The sequence below is a fragment of the Camelina sativa genome, chromosome 19, assembly GCF_000633955.1.
Source record: "Camelina sativa cultivar DH55 chromosome 19, Cs, whole genome shotgun sequence".
NCBI classification, from domain to species: domain Eukaryota; kingdom Viridiplantae; phylum Streptophyta; class Magnoliopsida; order Brassicales; family Brassicaceae; genus Camelina; species Camelina sativa.
The window spans coordinates 15,009,456-15,029,686 of NC_025703.1; the positions used below are offsets into that span (position 1 = coordinate 15,009,456).

Below are 20,231 nucleotides of genomic sequence, written 5' to 3' on the forward strand. Positions count from 1 at the left end.
TAAATATTGGGGACGGGCCAAATCCACGCCATTGTGGATGGTCTTAACCTCTTCTTCCCTAAACGTCTTCTTCTTCTCTTTAATAATCCTTTCTTCATTTTTTTTTTCCCGAGTCAAACAAAAACACTCGAAAAGATGTTAATATCATGATAGGCTTCTTTATTGGGCTTCGGCCCATTAACATTTAAACCTTTTTTTTGGTTGTTTTGTGTCGGCAACATATGAAAAAATAATTAATAAACGAAATTTCAAACTAAACAACCCGTTTTTCCAAAACATTAAAAAAAAAAAAAAATTAAATTAAATTTGTTTTTCTTCCAAAATTCGATAATCACATAAGCAAAAGGAGTTGGGAGAATATAACCTAACTTCTATACTACGTTACGTTGATCCTGGTTGAGACTTAAAACAATGACGAGGATGTCCAATCTTCCAAGGGATTTAGCGGAGGAGGTGCTCTCTAGGGTACCGATTACATCTCTTACAAGAGTCCGATCAACTTGCAAGAAGTGGAACACCTTATCCAAAGATCACTTCTTTAAAACGAAACACCTTGGTCGACAAGCAACAAAGGAAAGAGAGTTTATGGTCGTCATGATAATGGATTTAAGGGTTTATTTGATGAGCGTCAATCTTCACAACGACGTTGAATCATGTATTCGGCGTGAAGGTAAACTTATTGGTCTAGACGATTCAGATGAAGTGGATGTAGCTCAAGTCATTCACTGTGACGGTTTATTGCTATGCATCACTAAGGACTACAATAAGCTCATGGTTTGGAACCCGTATTTGGGGCAAACCCGATGGATTAAGGTTTGGAACCCGTATTGGGAGCAAACCCGCCGTGGAACAAGTACGCACATAAGTTCAGCAGTTTTGACTTGTATTCGTATGCTCTCGGATACGACAAGAGCATCAGCTCCTACAAAATCTTGGTATTTCTTGATTATTTTGTTTATCCAACTTTTACTTTTGTTGAGTACAAAATCTACGACTTCAACTCTGATTCATGGAGGGTTCTCGACGTTACTCTAGACTGGACTATATTATACTGTGACCATGGTATCTCTCTCAAGGGAAATACGTATTGGTTTGCAAGAAAGAAGCTTTCACAAGATGATGCTTTCTTAATCTCTTTTGATTTCACAAGCGACAGATTTTTGGACCGCGTTTGCCTGTACCGTTCGAGTGGTATTGGGACGCTACTGTGAGTCTATGTAGTGTGAGAGAGGAGCAGCTTGTGGTTTTATTTCAGCGCTGGGACACAAAAATGTTGGAGATATGGATAACGACTAAAATTGAGCCTGATGCCGTGTCTTGGAACAGCAAACTGTTCTTAGCAGTGAATATGAGACCACTCATAAACTCTGGTTTTCAGTTTTTGCTTACATATGTAAGTTTTTTCATTGACGAGGAGAAGAAAGTCGCTGTGTTTTTTGATAAAAACAAAGAATCTCGCATAAACCCAACTCACAACGTAGCTTACATTATTGGAGCGGACGGGTCTTTGAAAGAAGCGGATCTAAGAGAATCTCTGGAAAAAAATTGTTACCCTCTTGTGTACTCTTATGTTCCAAGTTCAGTGCAACTTGATTAGTCCATTTTTACAAATACCTATATAGTCTATTTCTTGCGTATTTGCTTGATTAATATCCTCCATCCGCTCTATTCACTCATCCGCTTCACTCGGATCTATGCCTTATGGGAAAAATCCCATATCCACATGTCGTAGCTGCACCATCATCTGAACATACTTAGCATCCACTATCTCGGCCCCCATCTGCACACCTGCTTGCATTCCCGCTACAGGCTGCACCGCTGGACCCTGCTCACCAACCACTGACAGCACTACTGGAACCTGTCCACCATCCACTGGCTGCACCACTGGAACCTGCCCACCAACCGCTGGCGGCGCCACTGCTGAAAGCCGCGCCAACACCTGAGCTAGCAAGCCTCCCAAGACATCCTCTCTATCTGGAGCACCATCCGCTGCAACCCCCACTCCCGAGGCAACACGAGTACCAACACCGGGCCCACCTGTCCCGCCGATACCACCACCAGGTAGGTCTCCAGACACACTAGGATGAACATGCGACTCTGTCACCTCCTCGCTGGCCATGCTCTGGGTCACACTCTCACTGACCTCGGGAACCCGTCCCCGCCCACGATCACAATCACGACCACGACCACGCCCGCAACTACGCCCGCGACCAGCAGCTCCCTCACCTCTAACCATCTGAATCACCAAGAACAAAAGGCTAAGCAAACAAAACGACCCTAACTACAGAAAGAACACAACTCACCGTGGAATCACAAAGTAGGCTCAAAGAGGATGTTGTAGGACCCCATTCCACACACAAGCATTGAATCCAACATCCACAACACAAAGCACACAACGAACCCGTACCTAGAACCGTATGGGCTCTAATACCAAAGTGAAAGAACCCGACCCGTTTTTTTTTAACCTAATATCTAGTGATCCCATACTCACTAGCAACCTACCCCCAATCAACAACAACAACGAATAACAAATAATTCAACTCCAATAAATCAATAACCATTAAAGAAATTGAATGATATCAATTCCAACACCAATCCAGAACATAACCAATAATGAAACCAACATTCCTAACATCCATTCTAGACCACTAAGTTCCACTCTAGCATCCTAACAAAGACACAAAGCAAACTACCGAGCCTTTAGAACATCCTCCTCTTCATCACCTTGATCCCACGATCACACTTTGCCTTTACCAGCGCCACAACACAAAAGAGAGGCGTAAGTATTACAAGAAATACTGAGTGAGGCAATCCTTCCATCTACTGGGCTATACACACAAGCAATAAGATCTCTCATGCCACAATCAACAATAATAAAACAAACCAGGAACATGCACAAAGCAACATGACATAAACCGGTTACTGCAGAAGGGTGTCGACCGACACTGGTCATCTGGTGTCGACCGACACCTGCTCGGCACTCCCGAAAACCTAACAGTGTCGACCAACACCTCCACATGGTGTCGATCGACGCTCGCCAATTCCCCGAGTCGTCCTCGCATTGGTGTCGACCGACACCAATTTCGAGCAGCAATTTCCTTCGAACAGAACCTCCAAATCTCGCCTCCAAGCTTATCCTTTTTGTCCCACTATCCCAGGAACGAATCCAAGCCTCAGGAGCTACGAAAAACTCACAAACAACAAAAAGAAACAACCACACACCTTAGCCAAAACAATGAGATCTCACCAACAACGACAAAACCACACCACCACAAGCTTCCCATCACCTTCCTAGCCTTGGATCCACACTCTCAAGAAGAAAACTCACCTTACAGAGACAGAGAATCCACCAAAACCTCAAGAACTCTCACAGAGACTTTGTTCTCTCTTCTTTCTCCCTGAGATGTGAAAAAGCGGCTAAAAGAAGTGGAAGACGTCGAGTTTTCCTTATAAACTCGAGTCTAGGGCTTTCCTAAACCAACCACACGAACCAAAGAATTACAATCAAACCGATTTGACCAACCGCGAATGGTGTCGACCGACACCCACAGATGTTACACTCATCCTTGTTTTTTCTGTTTGCCATATTTTGGTTTCATATAATTGTCTTGTTCTTCTGTTATAGTAGATTCATAGCAAAAGTTTCTGTTTATTCTTTCATTTGCTATTTTAATTTTCTTGCTAATACTTTAAAGATTCAATGATTTCTTGGAGTTAAACTCTGTTCTTAATACCCCTTGCTCAGTTCAGAGTCTAATGCATATATAGGACACCGGCAAGACACACATATACTACAAACGTGAGCCCAAAACATTGCTTGTTCGAAAACGCTATAGAAATTTTCTTGAAACTCAACTATAGCAGAAACGTTAACAATGCTAATATGCCACAATGTGTCCCCTGTACATTAATAGATAAGCACTCTCACCAAAAATTTGAGGTGTCGTGATTACAGAGCTATTGTATCTTTTAATAAATGTCTTTACTTTTTATTATTATTTACATAAATATGCCATTGAGATATATGAGACAATGTTTTTCTATTAGATAAAAGGTTTAATCAACTGTTAAAATCTAAAAATGTATTTAATTATCGCTTTCATAACCTATCTAATTATTAAAAGTAAATTCCATTTCACAAAAGAATTATAAACCATTTATTTAATGTTTTGAAATACTAAAATTATTTTCCTATTTTGAAAAACTCTAATGACTATTCAACTATATTTAAAAAAAATAATTGAATGAATTATCACAATAATCATAAAAGTAAATTACATATCACAAACAATTTAAACTTATTCACTTATTTAACTTTTTGAAACGCAAAACTTATTCTCCGGTTAAAAAAAATCCGATAACTATTCAAGTATATTAAAAAATAATTATCACAATATAATCTTAAAATAAATAAATTTCCAAACAATTTTAAATCTTTTCACCAATTTAAATTTTTGGAAAACAAAAACTTTGTCACATATTTAAAAATTCTAATGACTATTTAAATATATGTGACTCAGCAATCTTAACATGATATCCATGTTATCGAATTTTTTGAAAACCCTAGACAATAATTTTTCCCTATAAGTTTTCACCAGAACTACACTTTTTGAGTATTTATCATTTTTTATACATTTTCTTATTGCATTTTTACACTTCAGATTATTTTAATTAAATCGGTTAGTCTAAAAAATATTGCTTTATCTATTTAATGGATAGTGATGTAGATAATAATGTGAAACATAAAAGATGTGCATTTGATTTTAGAAACACAAAAAGGCATCAAAACTTTTTCCACCATGTTGAAATTTTTTTTCCTATTCAATTATTTCACGGGTGAAACGTATTTTTACACAAGATAAAAATAAACGAAAAAATAAACTTTACTTACAAATTTGGTTTTACATTGCCTCCGCCACTGAGCACATCCGCCACTGGACGATGCGCTCCACAAAATTCTCTGCTTCTTCCAATTCAAATATGTACGTTCTCAATTAAAAAGAAATCGAGTTGTGAAACCTTCAGGGATGAGATTGCATATCTTTTGTGCAATCATCCAATTTGATGCTTTTAGGGCTTCGTGAAATTGCTGGGAACCGTGTATCTTCTCCACGACACCTCTCACTATCGAAGGGTTGAATTGATTCATTTGTTGTTGTTGTTGTCGCCATTTCTCAAGCACCGTAGTGATTTCTGCTTTATGTTCTAAAGCCGCTTCGATCCGACCCTGCAAAGTTAGGTTCCTTGCAGGGGAAGGTAGGTTTCTGTTTATATAGGAGCAGAAGAATCGAGTCATGCTATTAAGCGAGACGTGTTGGTGAAACTGACACGTGATCATGCTCATTTTCGATGACCAGAAAGATAAATTGATATCTCAGGTAAAATTGATACATGTAAGTGAGACATGTTGGTGAAATTGATACGTCAGGTGTATTTTTGATTTGACCACATGTGTGACCAAAGTGCATTTATCTTTCTGATCAACCATCCTGAGAGAACTCCACAGCTAGTCGTGCTTGAGCTGTGGAAGTATTATGATTTGCAAAAGTGATTGTCGGAATTATGCGAGTGAGAAATGGAGAAATATTCTTTAGCAAAAAAAAAATGAAGAAATATCACATGGTGATTTGTAAAGTCGGTAAACAAGTCTTAGACATGACGTCCTTTTGAACATAGTGTACCGGCCGTCGAATAAAAGTGAGTTCATGGGCCTAGAGAGGACATGGAGCCCACTTAATAGGTGACGGTCGGAACGTTGCAGTGATAAAAAGCTTATTTTAACAATAAAATATCTTTGATTGTAAAAATACATCTTTAGTAGTAAAATTAGATGTTAATAAAATGACGATGTGATGACATGTTTGCATGTACACAAGTTTGTGAAATCATAATTTAGACGAGATTGTGAAATCAAGTTTTGCGATTTGACAATTATAATAATGATGAGTATCTGGCGAAAGTTTTGATTATTAATAATTTAGTTTTAGATTATTGTAATTATTATTATAAGAAATTTATAATATACAAATATAAATTAGTGTACTAAAGCAAAAAATGAATATAATTTTTTTTCCTAACAAAAAAAGGTATAAAGTATATATCTATATATATATATATACTTTTTTAAAAATATATATATTTTTTATAACAAAAGATTAATATATTTTTTAAAAATTTTAATTTTTTGAATAATTTTAAAATCCGGGCTGGTCCTAATCTAGTATTTTGTTGAAGATAAACTTATGATTTTCTCAATGAAGTTTGTAAGTTCGAACTTTTCAAATATTTTTTCAGTTAAAGAAAGATATGAAAAAGACCAAAGAGAAGTAATATCATCATCATCAGAAGAAGAAAGAGCAAAACCCTGTCCAAAATACTTTTTTCTCTCTTTTGAGCATAAGACCCTCTTTCTCGTCTAGTGTCTTTCATTCGGCTAGAGAAAAGAGCATTTGGATTAAAACACATGTTTTTTACGAAAAGGGAAAGTTGCTCGCAGTCGGTTAGCAATTGTAGATCTAATCTTCAAGTTTTTCGAGTGTTTGTTCTTATTCTCAGTGATCTTGTTCATACTCTATGGGTTTTAGATTGGATAAGACTCTGATTTAAAGGACCTGTGGGTACTAGTTCCCAAAATCTTTCAACATGTCACCAGCCATTGATAAGGCCTTAATGGCGATGTCTTTAGAGGAAGAGAAAGAAACTCCTGTCGTTATGCCGGACCTCCCGGAGTTCTCTTCGTGCCAGAAACGCCTTAAGTCTGGTAGGGCGTCTTCATAACCCAGATTGTCAGGATATGCAGTCCTTAATCAGGAATATGCCAAGGAAATGGCAAAAATGGGGTAAAGCTACAGGAGTAGCCCTCTCGAAGGAAAAGTTTCAATTTATATTCAAGACAGAGCATGATCTGCAAGAGGTGTTAGATAAAGGAGCTCATACATACAACGACTGGTCCTTAGCGATAGACAGATGGTATGAACATCCTCTGCCAAACTATCTTCATTTTATTCCCCTTTGGGTTCAGATCTGGAATACACCCATCAATTACTTTACCATCCCTGCGATTACTTCTCTGGGAGAACTGATTGGGCAAGTCCTCGAGGTGGCTTTCGATCCGGATAGACCACAACTCCAAGAATTTGTCAGAGTAAAGGTCCTCTTTGATGTTGCAACACCTCTGCACATATCAAATGTGATAAATTTCAAAGGAGGGTCGTCAGTCATGAGATTCCAATATGAAAGAGTTCAGAAGCGCTGCTATGAATGCCAAAGATTAACTCATGAGAGGGACGCTTGTCCAATCATTAAAAAAAATCAAGATGAGGCTATAGCAAGAAAGTCTGGTCAACCTTTGGAGAAGCAGTCTAATCCGAATATTCAACTGATCCCCTCTTTGGAGTGTTGAGAGAAGATCAAGTAGGGGTGGACTCTCTGACTGGAAGACCAAGAATAGCTCCAGAAGTCGTGGAAGGAATGAGACAGTATCTTATAGCTGCAAATGGAGAGGATCAATCAATCAAGATAGATAGGGTCAAGAAAACGGTCCAAGAAGTGGAGAAGGATCCCCTAGCCCAAAAATCTATCCTGAGACTATTACCCCCACCTATCATACATCACGATGTAAACAGAGAAAAAGGATTGGTCTTCAACTATGATAGTGAACAACTACCATTGCAAGAGGAGTTGCATACCGGTCTGTGTCTAAATTCCATGCCTTCAGAACCTCCGGAAGAGCCCAACAGATCTTGGCTAATGGATTTCAGCAACCCGATCTCAGTAGAAAATGAAGGAAGTGAGTTTCTAAAATCCCAAAGACTTTTTCAGAGTAAATTAATGGTTTAGGACCGGTTTCTCTGAGGCTGGTCCTTCCGGGGTTATCTCTAAAAAAGAAAAGACAAAGAGGAATAAAACTACTAAAAGCAATAGGAAACCAAAAACTTCCAAATCTTCCCCGGATAGTACAGTTCAAGTGTTAAATTCGGGCATAATTGTTGGAGGGAAGAACAAGAGGAAAGCAGATGAAGTGGGAACAAGCGCTGCAAAGTTCAAAAGCTTTATCCCGAGGAGGTGATCCCAATGGGGGGATTGCCTATCCCCAATGAGCATATTGAGCTGGAACTGCGTAAAACACATTTACCGGAGATGTTGTTCTTAATGGAAACAATGCATGATAGAGATACTTTGGAGCATTTACAAGAATGGTTGGGGTATAGTAGGGTGTATACAGTGGACCCGGTGGGGACGTGTGGTGGTTTAGTGGTTTTTTGGAAAATAATGTACATATATCTATTAAATATGCAGATAAAAATCTTTTATAGCTTCAAGTTCAGCTTGGAGAGGCTAATTTCTTTGTAACTTGTGTTTATAGAGACCCGAACTTCAAAAAAAGAAAAGTGGTGTGGGAAAGAATAAGTAGAATTGGACTCAGCAGAAAAGAAAGTTGGTGCATGCTGGGCGATTTTAATGATATTCTTAACAATGCAGAAAAGATTGGTGGACCTAGAAGAAGTGACTCCTGCTTCAAACCTTTTTTGGATATGTTAAACGTGTGTAACATGGAGGAACTACCTAGTCAAGGTAACAGATTATGGGCAGGAAGAAGGTATGATTTGTGGATTAAGAGCCGTCTAGATAGAGATTTTGGGAATAAAGACTGGTTCAAACTTTTTCCGGCTTCAAATCAGGCTTTCCTGGATTATCGAGGTTCATATCACAAGCCATTTCTGATGAAACTCTTTTCTTCCCAAGAAGTTTATAGGGGGCAATTCCGGTTTGATAAACGCTTTCTCCACAAGCCGGAAGTTGAAGAAGCAGTTATTAAAGCATAGAACCTTACAAGTCATAATCTGGAATCGAGTTCAGCAGACAAATTCCGGAACTGCAGAAAAGCACTTAGCTCATGGAAAAAGAAGAATACCTCAAATGCAAAAGATATGATCATCAATTTGGAATCAACTCTGGAACATGAAAAATCAAAGCCTTATCCAGTCTTGAATGAGGTCCTTTTTCTAAAAAAGAATTGGCTAGAGCGTATAGAGACGAAGAAAGGTACTGGAATTTAAGAAGCAGAGACAAATGGATGCAATGTGGAGATCGAAACACCAAATTCTTCCATGCATCAGTGAAAGGCAATCAATCAAAGAAAATGATAGAAAAGCTATTGGATATAAATGGGAATGCACAGAGAAATCAGAGGCAACAAAAGGTGAGGTTGCGTGTGCTTACTTCCAGTCCTTATTCACTTCGTCAAACCCAGCCTAGCTTCGAAGACTGGTTTCGAGATTTTCCACCAAAGGTGACCCCAGAAATGAACAAGACCTTGATAGAACCAGCTTCGGATGAGGAGATAAGGTATGCATCTTTCACTATAAACCCGTCTAAAGCACCTGGTGTTGATGGTATGTCAGGTCGATTTTTCCAACACTATTGGAAGATCCTGGGACCTCAGGTTTCCTTAGAAGTCAAAAAGTTCTTTGTTCTAGGAACCTTTCCGGCTGAATGGAATTACACAAACCTCTGTCTTATTCCAAAGATACCACACCCAACAGAAATGACAAACCTCAGACCTATCAGTCTTTGCTCAGTGCTTTACAAGATAATTTCAAGGATTATGGTGAGAAGATTACAACCATTTTTACCACTATTGGTGAGAAGATTACAACCATTTTTACCACTATTGGTGAGAAGATTACAACCATTTTTACCACTATTAGTCTCAGTCTGCCTTCGTGTCGGAGAGACGAATATCAGACAATATACTGGTGGCTCATGAATTGGTTCATAATCTTAATGTTCACCCCTCTATCTCTGAAGAATTTATGGTGGTAAAGTCGGATATGCCAAAGGGTTTTGATAGGGTGGAATGGAGTTACTTGAGATCTTTGCTATCGGCTCTGGGGTTTAATGAAAGATGGATAAATATGGCCATGTTCTGCATATCCACAGTGACTTATTCAGTGTTAATCAGTGATCAGCCCTTCGGCATGGTCACACCCCAAAGAGGACTAAGGCAAGGGGACCCTCTCTCCCCTTTTCTCTTTTTTTTTTTTTATGCACTGAAGGGTTATCGCATCTCCTAAACTGTGCACAAGAAAGGGGAAAAATTAATGGTATACAGTTCAAGGAGGAAGGTCCCATGATTAATCACCTGTTATTTGCAGACGATAGCTTATTTGTGTGTAAAGCCAATAAAGTTCAGAGCAAAGTGTTGCAGGACATTCTCAGGATCTATGGACAGGCAACCAGACAGGTGATCAATCTCAATAAATCCTCTATTATTTTTGGAGCAAAAGTCCCAACCCTGCTTAAAACAGAGAAGAGATCCTTTCTTAGAATTCAGAATAAAGGGGGAGCTGGTACTTACTTGGGACTTCCGGAATGCTTTAGTGGATCCAAAGTAGAGATGATGGGTTATATCAAAGATAGACTAAAATCCAAACTATCTAGCTGGTATACTTGTTCTCTGTCGCAAGGGGGTAAAGAGATTATGCTGAAATCAGTGGCAATGGCTATGCCGGTCTTTGCTATGTCATGCTTCAGGCTCCCCAAAACAACTTGTACTAATCTCTCAAGTGCAATGGCACAATACTAGTGGAGCTCCTTCGAACACAACCGGAAAATACATTGGATAAGCTAGGAATGTATGTGCTTACCGAAAGAACATGGAGGATTGGGATTCAGGGATATCCAGCAATTCAATCAAGCCCTCTTAGCAAAACAAGCTTGGTGGTTACTGCAATATCCAAATTGTCTCTTCTCTCAAGTCATGAAGAGTAGATATTATCCAGACTGCAATTTCCTATATGCTTGCTTAGGGCAGAGACCCTCTTTTAGTTGGAGAAGTATACTCCATGGCAGAGATCTTCTCTCAGAAGGTCTGTTAAAAAGAGTGGGGAATGGGGATTCTATCAATGTGTGGACTGACAGATGGGTCGAGGATGAAGAAGAAGGTCTTAGAGCTCCATGGATAAAAACGATCTGATTGACCCAAGCCTAAGAGTAAATGACCTGATTGACTTCACAAGGAGAGACTGGGATATAGGTAAATTGCAGGATCAGTTATTTCCATATGATGTGTTAAGAACCAGAGCAAAGAAGCCGGTATTATTATTAGAGGACTTTTGGATATGGAAACACAATAAAAGTGGGAACTTTTCAGTGAAATCCGCTTATTGGCTTGCTATGGAGACAAATGACAAGTCCTTAATCCGAGAAGCTTCGGTCCAACCATCTATCAATCCTCTTATGGAACAGGTCTGGAAACTTACTACTGATCCTAAAATTAAGGTTTTTCTGTGGAAGCTGCTTAGTGGAGCTTTACCAGTAGCGGACCTGTTATCCCATAAAGGCATGAAGGTGGACAGTAGATGTCAGTCCTGTGGTATGGAGGGAGAATCTATAGTTCACGCCCTGTTCTCCTGTTCGCTATCAAGACAAATATGGGCTTTGTCAGATTACCCCTTTTCTATGGAGGGGTTTGAAGAAATATCAGTTTACTCTATTCTCCATCATAACCTCATAAACAAAGATAACATAAAATGGCCTACAGAACTAAGGAAAAGCTTCCCTTGGATTATATGGATAATCTGGAAGAACATAAATCTTTTTTTCTTCGAAGGGAAAAGGTTCTCATCTCTTGAAACGACCCACCAAATCAGACAAGATTCAGAAGATTGGTTTCTTGCCCAGACCATTCAGGAAGAGACACATGTGGGTAGTACAATTCAATCGCTCCCTACCTCTTCACCTGTAGAGGGTACTACCCTAGAAAGAAAATGGATCCCCCCGTTCATGGCTGGCTCAAATGTAATGTGGGAATTTATTGGTCGAAGAGAAACTTGTTAACTGGTGGAGCGTGGGTGTTACGAGATGAGCAAGGTAAGGTTATGCTTCATAGCAGACGGGCTTTCTCCTCTATTTCCTCAATAGACGAGGCAAAGCTCACTTGTGTGTTGTGGGCTATTGATAGCATAAAGAGCCATAATATGAACCAAATTATATTTGCAATTGAAGATCTTGTGCTAGTTGGTTCAGTCCTCAGGCCAAACGCTTGGCCTTCCTTTAGATATCAAGCGACGGAATTGTGGAGATCGTTAGGAAGCTTTCAAGATTGGAGACTGGTTTTGGAAGATTTTTCAGCAAACAGAGGAGGTAGTCTCATTGCAAAAAGTGTCACTGCAGATTGTAGATTATAGTCATATGTTGCAGATGGGCACCCGTTTTGACTCAGTCACTTATTCGAAAATGAGAGAGTTTTTAATCCTCTGATCTAGCTGTTGTGAAGCTCTTTGTAGAGAGTTTTTTGGTATAGCCTTGATTACTTATAAGCGTTAAGGGTAGGAATAGAATTATATCCCTCTGATCTTACTTTTGGAAGCTAATTGTAGAGAGTTTTTTTGTATAGGCCTGATCTCATATAGGCACAAATGGTAGAAGGAGTTTTAATTCTCGTATATGGTTAAGTAGTAAGACCATCTCCAATGTATATCTCTATTTTTTTCTCTAAAATAGAGCAATTCAAAGATAGAGTATTGTTTTTTTTCAATGTATTACTCTATTTTCAATTATAAAATAGAGTAAGTGTAAAAAAAATAGATGTAAAAATAGAATTGCTCTATATATAAAGCAATCCAATCATTTTCTCTATTTTAGAGTAAAATATAGAGTAAGATTAGAGTTGCTCTAAAATAAATATTTGACTAGGGTCGGAGATGTCCTAAGCGAAACTCTTGACTTTGTAATGTTTGCTGGTCTTTTGACCTGATAATAATATATATATCAACAGATGACAAAAAATAAAATAAAAAAATAATAATATCATCACTTGAAGAAGGCTTGAAGCTTGTTAGTATTTTTATTATTTTTCCTAAGTATCTTTCTTTTTTAATTTATCCTTTTTTCAGACGAAATAAACCTCACCGGAAAAAAAGAAAAATTGAAGCTTTTAGTTTTAGTTGAGGACGATGATGATATCTCTTCACCTCTCTACTCGACCACTAGCTTTCCTCAAATCTGATTCAAATTCCAGATTTTTCAGGAACCCTAATCCCAATTCCGTCCAATTCATCCCAAAACCCCAACTTTTTTCTTCCCGCCGTCTCAATTTCAATGCTCGAGCAACAAATTTCAACCGTAGAAACTACCGGCGAAGTCTCAGTTGCCATGGGGTCAAGGATTCAGGTGAGACAACGAAGTCTGCGCCGTCGTTAGACTCCAGCGGCGGCGGTGGAGGAGGAGGCGACGGCGGAGACAGTGGTGATGATGGTGAAAGTGAAGTGGAGGAAAAAAACAGGCTTTTACCTGAATGGCTTGATTTCACGTCTGACGATGCGAAGACTGTGTTCGTGGCCATTGCTGTGTCCTTGGCGTTTCGATCTTTTATTGCAGAACCTAGATACATTCCTTCCTTGTCCATGTATCCTACTTTTGATGTTGGAGATAGATTGGTTGCAGAGAAGGTATTTGTTTTCTTAGTGAAAGACCAAGTTTTGGAATCCTCAGCTATGTTAGTTAAGGGATTAGGAAGTTATGGGATGATGATGTTAAGGTTTCTCACATTGTTGGTTTTGTGTTTTGATTACAATGTAAAAAGGTTACATCTTTAGAGAGATTACAATGTAAAAGGTTACATCTTTAGAGAGATTACAATGTCAAGGTTACATCTTTAGAGAGATTTTGTTGATGGGTTTTGGTGATTTGTTTTTACAGGTGAGTTATTATTTCAGGAAGCCTTGTGCAAACGATATTGTAATCTTCAAAAGTCCACCAGTTCTACAAGAAGTTGGGTATACTGACGCGGATGTATTCATTAAACGGATTGTTGCGAAAGCAGGCGATCTTGTAGAGGTATGTATGATCATGTTCTGGCTCTTAGCATGAGGTACACTAGTGAAGAGACTTGTGATAGTGAAACTGGTGGTTATTTGATTTGGGGGTAATGCGCGTAGGTACATAATGGGAAACTGATGGTTAATGGTGTTGCTAGAAATGAAAAATTCATCCTAGAGCCTCCTGGTTATGAGATGACACCAGTTGTAAGTGTTATCCTCGCTTTTTAATCAACTGTTGAAACCTAAACCTTCTGGTTTATCTTCTTTTCTGATCTTGGTTGCTTCAACATTGTAGAGGGTACCAGAAAATTCAGTCTTTGTGATGGGTGACAACCGGAATAACAGCTATGATTCGCACGTGTGGTAAGAGGCATATTGTTCATCTGTTTTTGTGATAGAAATCATGGGATTTAGCTCTTTTTTGGATTGTTCCTTATTCTAGAAAACTTGTGTTGTCTTCAGGGGTCCTCTGCCTTTGAAGAATATTATCGGACGGTCAGTTTTTCGGTATTGGCCACCAAACAGAGTAAACGGGACAGTGCTAGAAGGTGGTTGTGCTGTGGATAAGCAATAGAGCACTGAAACCTTTTGATTCTTCCTTTGAAACACTTGTGCAGATAAAAAACGAATACCATGTATCTTTCTATGAAGGAAAAAAATGCACATTTTGCAAAGTTGCATTGAAAAGAAAATGGAATTCTTATTTGCAGGATGAAGAAATATAGAAAAGGTGTTTACTTTGTAACGAGTTTACAGGTCTTGTGAGAGAATTCTATGGGTTTTGATGTCTTGGAAGAGGAGATGAAGAAGGAGCATATGATGTGATTTACGTGCTTCGACTTGACCAGCTTCCCCAAAAGATTACCTTGCGATCTGATGTCAAACTCTAACTTCACTGGAACTTTACCCTTCTTGTCGGAGGCTGCCAAGTGTAGTCCTGCTCCATACAAAGGAACCTCGGCGCCAGTGAGTTTTACAATGGCTATGTGCTTGCTCTTTCTTGGTTGGTAATAGCTCTTAAGCTTCACAACCAGAACACGAAAATCAGATTACCATGATGATATGAGCAATGAGTGAAATCTAAGACAGTTGACTACCTGACCAGTGGCGAGGGTGAAAGAGGAGAAGGTGAGTTTGAAAGTAGAAGAAGAGACATGGATGCCAAAGTAAGGAGCAGGACTGTGTATGGTAACCTTCACTGAACTATTAAAGCTCAGAATCCTGGTGGCAACACCTGTTCTGTCTATTCCTTCTCCGTAATAAAAGCTATGGAGGCTAAAGCTTTTGACGGAGACGACAGGAGAGAAAGGATGAGAAGCTCCCCACAATACAGAGCAGAAAACAGAGAACACAACCACAGTCCCTAACACTACCAAAACAGCTCTGCATTGTGGCACTGACAATCCTCTGTTCTCTTCATAAACTTCATCTTCATGAATCGTGTAAGGCTTCTCTGGCCAATACATATTACTCCTCCGGGAGCTTCCTTTCCACCGAGATCCCATACCGCTGGTCCCATTGGAGGTACGGCTCGAAGAGGAGAGACGTGATTCAGTCAGAATTGTGTAGTTTGGGGTATGAACCTGAATAAGCGAAGCAGAGGATGAGGATTTATCACCATCGTCTAAGTGAGACACGCTTGAAGGGCTCTCAACGTAGTAAGCTTGTTTAGGTGATGATATCGATAGGTCCAAACTTGTTCTTTCTGATTCTGACGTAGCGTCCATCATCTTTTCTTCTCTCTGTGTGTTTTTGGGATCGACGTAAATATTAAAAAATGGATTTAGAAACTTTTTGTATATGAAGATAATTGAAGATGAGAACACGGCGTAGAGAGTGGATTTTAGAAACGACCCCTTTGAAGCTTTCTTTTTTTCATTTCTTGAATTTTTTATAAATGGTTTGGTCCAAAAAACTAACCGTTTTTAACGGGTTTATTTCTTTAAAATATATATCAAACAACCAAAAAACAAAACAAAGGGAAGCTGTTACATTACACAACAACAAAAAAATGAAGAAATATATCTATCAAGTACAAGTTTTGTGGGTAAATTTTACAAACGTTGTGTTGTTGGAAGAGATAAGGAAGAAGCAAGAGAGGTGTTCCCGATGTCTAGACTTAACCAAGTGTCCGACAATATTGGCTCGTGATCGGATCTCGAACTCTAACTTCACGGGAACTCCGCCATTATGGTCTGAAGCAACTAACTCGGCTCCTGCTCCGTATAGTGAAACTTTAGAGCCAACGAGGTTGATCCTGGACGTGTTATTGCTTTGCTTTGGTTGGTAGTAACTCTTCAGCTGTGCAATCGCAAGCGTGAACTGACGAGAGTAGATGAGGCTGATGGCAGAGGAGCTGACGTGGATGCCAAAGAATGTAGAAGGATTGTGTATTGTGATCTCCATGGAACATTTAAAGTTCAAGATCTTTGTTGGAACTCCTGTACTGTCTGAACCTTCTCCGTAGTAAAAACTATGCACATTCACACCCTATTTTACACATACAACTCAAAATTAAACACTTGTATAGAACTTTACCCTAACCCAAGGTAAGTAATCGCAATATGTTTTTCAGTTATAATTAAATGATTTGGTTCTATATGTTAAAACACTTTCTAGATTATGTAATCGCCAACACCAACACATACAATTAATTCAAGGTCCAAACAAAGACTCAAACGATTGTTTGTTTGTGTTTGTGCATATATGTTATACTATTTCAATTGAAACCACCACAACTAGGCTGTTACTTGTAAACGATAACACCAAATTCAAAAATCTTGTTTGAAAAACACAAAAACTTCTCTTTCTTTTTAAAATGTGGAAAACGCAAATGCAAACACACAAACTAAGTTAAATATATATATATGTAAGTAAAAATAAAATTACCTTGATGTAGACGATTGGAGAAAAAGATTGAGAAGCACCAAAGAGAACCGAACATAGAAGAACAAAGATGCTCAACGTCGCAACAACTCCCAAAATAAATCTACAAGTAACAACGGAGACTCCCCTGTTGTGCTCGTAAAGATCGTCGTACCGTCCATCACCACCTTCCTCTTTATCAGCCGGAGACCATCTTCCGCCGTGATATTTCCTCCGTCCCTTCCACCGGAATCCTCCACCACCGCCATTAGATACACGGCTAGCAAACGATGGGTGTGACGGAGACTCTGTGGGAGTGGTCTGGTGAGTCGTCAGTGCCACCGAAGAAGACTTTTCGGAGTCACGTGATGGGCTTTGAACGTAGTAAGTAGGCTGTTTCGGTGATGATTCGTCGACGCTTGTGATGTCTGAGTCAGATTTTAGATACATCTTCATTCTTTTGGTTAATCTAAAATCAATGTTTGTTTTCGTGCTCATAAATATTGTACTTTGTGTGTGCATGGGAACAAAACAGGGAAATAATCACAAGCGTCAGGTTGGGTAAAACAAAGGCCCATAGGTTAGGTGACCATTTGTCACTAGTTTCGTCTTTCGTGTGTCAGTTACATAGTAGTACGTTCTCAGTTCTCCATGTTTGACATTTGTAACCGAGGCATTTTAGTCACTCTTTTTAATTAGTTGGTTAAAGTGTAGATATGATGATGTTTTTAATAAAGATCAAAAAGATGGTTTTGATTTAATTAAAGCTAGTTATGGTGCTTCTTCTTAAGTACGTACCATACAATTCGGTGACCAACAGAACTCGTTTGGTTTCTTAGGTTTTTAATTAATATTGAAAATTAAAAGGGACAATGTACTCACATTGAAAGCAACGTAACTATTTGATCTCAGTATAAAATTTCGTAAACTAGTAACATGTGACTGATATAATTTTTTAGCAAGAGCTAGAAACATAGTGCCTATTACGATTCTTATTAGAGCTGTGATTTTAAGAATCATATATAAAAATTCCAAGTTTTCAAACATTGACAGGAACATAATACAAGATTTTAGTCGTAGAGTTATACAAGAGAGGATCGACCGTGAAAGATCGATTGTAAGGATCCGAGTACACGACCTCCTACCCCAATTATTGTCTACACTCGGCCTTCCCAAGGAAGCCTCCGCACAATAAATCTCTAACCGCTTGTTAACAAAATCACGCTTGAGCTCTTCCCAAAAGACCAAAATATTCTGACCAAGGTTAGTCAATTTGTTCTCGGGAAGTAATTCTTCAAGGTTTTTGTTGATATTGAACATCAGCTTATAAGACTCCCACAGTTTTACCATCTTCCCACCAAAGTGGACCGCTCTCGAATCACAGAGCCTATAATGCAAGAAGTCCAATTTAAACACTTTCCACCAATGTATCCCTACCGCATCATCACACCGATCCAAATCCTATCTCGGCTTACAGCAGTATATATATCCGTCTACACCACAACTGTATATCAACTTATCTATTACACACCAATCCTTGCTATCTATGCTATTAGGACGCTTTGAATCTCGATTATGCTCTATTCCCCAATTACTCGGTCTCTCCAAGTCGTAAAAGCTTCTACTCCAAGAATCCACAACGTAAACATTCTCCAGCATTGGCTTTGAGATTTCCATATCAGACCAAGTTTGTGTCTTCGGATCGAACACCTCTCCCCAGTTGGTGTAGTTCTTGTCCTTGCAACCTCCCAACACGTGTATCTTCCCGTCCACCACACTAGCCTCCGGGGAAACACGAGCAACTCTCATGGATGTCACGTGACGCCACTTGTGAGACCGACAATCCAAGAGCAAGACACCTGACGTGGGCATACCATTAACCCAGCCACCGATGACGTAGATTCCCCAATCCAACGACACCACCGAGGATCCTTTTTGTGGCTGAGAGGGGGACGAGGGGATGGGATGAGCACGATTCACGTGCTTCCCGGTGTAAGCGTCTACTGATGGACGGAGGATGAACCAACGTGGGGTTGGGTTAGGAAGTACGCATAAGCATACGTAGAGGAACTTCTTAGTGCAACCCATCGACGATCGTATCTGGTAGAGCTCATCAGAAACCACCAGAGACCCGCAGCTTTTGGAGACGAGACATAAAGCTGCATGATCTAATCTTGATACGCGGGCAAAGCAAGTTATAGCCACCGCATCAGGCAACGATAACAACGAAGATGCCACAGCTTCGGGAGCGTAGTTGGACATGTGAGAAGGATTGATCGATTAGGTTTTTTTTTTTTTTTTTGACAATCGATCGATTAGGTTTAGGTTGCAGGTTTTATGAAATCTGAGAAGATTCTACTCCATCATTTTATAATTTTTTTTTCAATGCTGTTTTTAATAGTAAATCTCATTTTTATCCAATTATTTCAATTTATTAATTAGAAAAAGTAATTGTTTTAGTGTATTTATAAAGGATAAAATAAAATTTTATATAATTTTTTAATATCTGTGCATTGTGTAATCTGGGTTTTTTGGACTCTTCGGCCATTTTTAATAGAGATTTTTAACAAATCTACCACATTACAAAACATTTTTTTATCACTTCTACCACATTACATAACTTCTTTTTTAGAATACCACATACATCACATGAATTGATTAAACTATCCTTCTTTGATTTCTTCATTTATTTTTACAAAATTATAGAAAATATATATATATATATATGTTTCATATGACAGATGCAAGAAAGTTGTTGTGTTTTCCACTGTATCTCATCTATTTGTTAACAAACCAAAAATCGATTAACTTCTATTTTTCTTCCATAAATTTTCTATCAATTTATCTACAACCCTAGTTGTTTCTTTTTTAAAAACATAACCTTAATTTTCTCTCTAGTTTTACCAGCAGCCGCCAAGAAAAAATATTCTAGATCTGAAGTCGAACTGCGGTGGCTTCTATAGCAGCGGTTTCGGCCTCCTGTTTCTCTTCAGCTTTAGTTTTGTTTTGCTTTCTTGTTTTCCTTTTGATGGAGTTTTGTCTTTATGAGCTTGGTTGGGATTTAAAATAAAGATGTATTTGTAGTAGTTGAGCTTGCTTTTGTGTAGTCTACAGTTTGTAACAGCCTCCTGAATTTTCCGTGGTGGCCATCGTTTCACGCCATTTACGGAGTTTGCAATGGTTCGGTTTCTTGTTCTGCATTTGTGGCTTCGTCTCTAAGGATGGTGGCTTGGGTGCTTAACCATGCTTTGGACTTTTCCTCTCTGTTTATCTAGGTAATTTCAAGTGTAGGCTGCGGCAGTTTCAGTGATGTTTGTCGACACACTGCCGTCTGCTCAAGCAAAGAGATATAGATCTGCTCTCATAATCTTATGTTGAGGTTGTGTGATGCACCCCCTGGCGGACAAGTTCTGATAAACCAGATCCAGTAAACCAAATCCGGTAGACCTGTTCCGATGGACCACTTCTGGTCGACCCAACTTGTCCACTTTACTAACTAATTTTGTCCAGCATGCATATCTTCTGAAGCCGCAAGTGATC

At 39.0% G+C, this 20,231-nt stretch overlaps 3 protein-coding genes and 2 pseudogenes across 3 annotated transcripts; 2 read left to right on the plus strand and 3 right to left on the minus strand.

Annotated features, from left to right (window-relative positions):
• LOC104767845 lies at window positions 412–1,597 on the plus strand (annotated as a pseudogene).
• LOC104766390 (chloroplast processing peptidase) lies at window positions 12,848–14,529 on the plus strand. Its single transcript, XM_010490266.2, has 5 exons — window positions 12,848–13,454; window positions 13,705–13,842; window positions 13,944–14,030; window positions 14,122–14,189; window positions 14,289–14,529. Exons 1-5 carry the CDS (start codon window positions 12,960–12,962, stop codon window positions 14,398–14,400), a joined length of 900 nt encoding a protein of 299 aa, XP_010488568.1. The 5' UTR covers window positions 12,848–12,959; the 3' UTR covers window positions 14,401–14,529.
• Window positions 14,539–15,583, minus strand: LOC104766388. The gene is made up of 2 exons (XM_019240710.1): window positions 14,924–15,583; window positions 14,539–14,848 (listed from the first exon to the last, which is right to left on the minus strand). The coding sequence occupies exons 1-2, from the start codon at window positions 15,554–15,556 to the stop codon at window positions 14,561–14,563; spliced, it is 921 nt and encodes a 306-aa protein (XP_019096255.1). The 5' UTR covers window positions 15,557–15,583; the 3' UTR covers window positions 14,539–14,560.
• Window positions 15,739–17,181, minus strand: LOC109130945. Its single transcript, XM_019241093.1, has 2 exons — window positions 16,716–17,181; window positions 15,739–16,316 (listed from the first exon to the last, which is right to left on the minus strand). Exons 1-2 carry the CDS (start codon window positions 17,145–17,147, stop codon window positions 15,855–15,857), a joined length of 894 nt encoding a protein of 297 aa, XP_019096638.1. The 5' UTR covers window positions 17,148–17,181; the 3' UTR covers window positions 15,739–15,854.
• LOC104767846 lies at window positions 17,731–18,953 on the minus strand (annotated as a pseudogene).

Excerpts from the sequence above, each read along its gene's own strand:
- LOC104766390 (XM_010490266.2), top strand. The coding sequence starts at position 12,960 with ATGATGATATCTCTTCACCTCTCTACTCGACCACTAGCTTTCCTCAAA. Across the intron at positions 13,843-13,943 it reads AAGCAGGCGATCTTGTAGAG|GTACATAATGGGAAACTGAT; the intron begins GTATGTATGATC and ends TAATGCGCGTAG. Across the intron at positions 14,190-14,288 it reads AGCTATGATTCGCACGTGTG|GGGTCCTCTGCCTTTGAAGA; the intron begins GTAAGAGGCATA and ends TGTTGTCTTCAG.
- LOC104766388 (XM_019240710.1), bottom strand. The coding sequence starts at position 15,556 with ATGATGGACGCTACGTCAGAATCAGAAAGAACAAGTTTGGACCTATCG. Across the intron at positions 14,849-14,923 it reads TCACCCTCGCCACTGGTCAG|CTTAAGAGCTATTACCAACC; the intron begins GTAGTCAACTGT and ends CTGGTTGTGAAG.
- LOC109130945 (XM_019241093.1), bottom strand. The coding sequence starts at position 17,147 with ATGAAGATGTATCTAAAATCTGACTCAGACATCACAAGCGTCGACGAA. Across the intron at positions 16,317-16,715 it reads CTCCAATCGTCTACATCAAG|GGTGTGAATGTGCATAGTTT; the intron begins GTAATTTTATTT and ends TGTGTAAAATAG.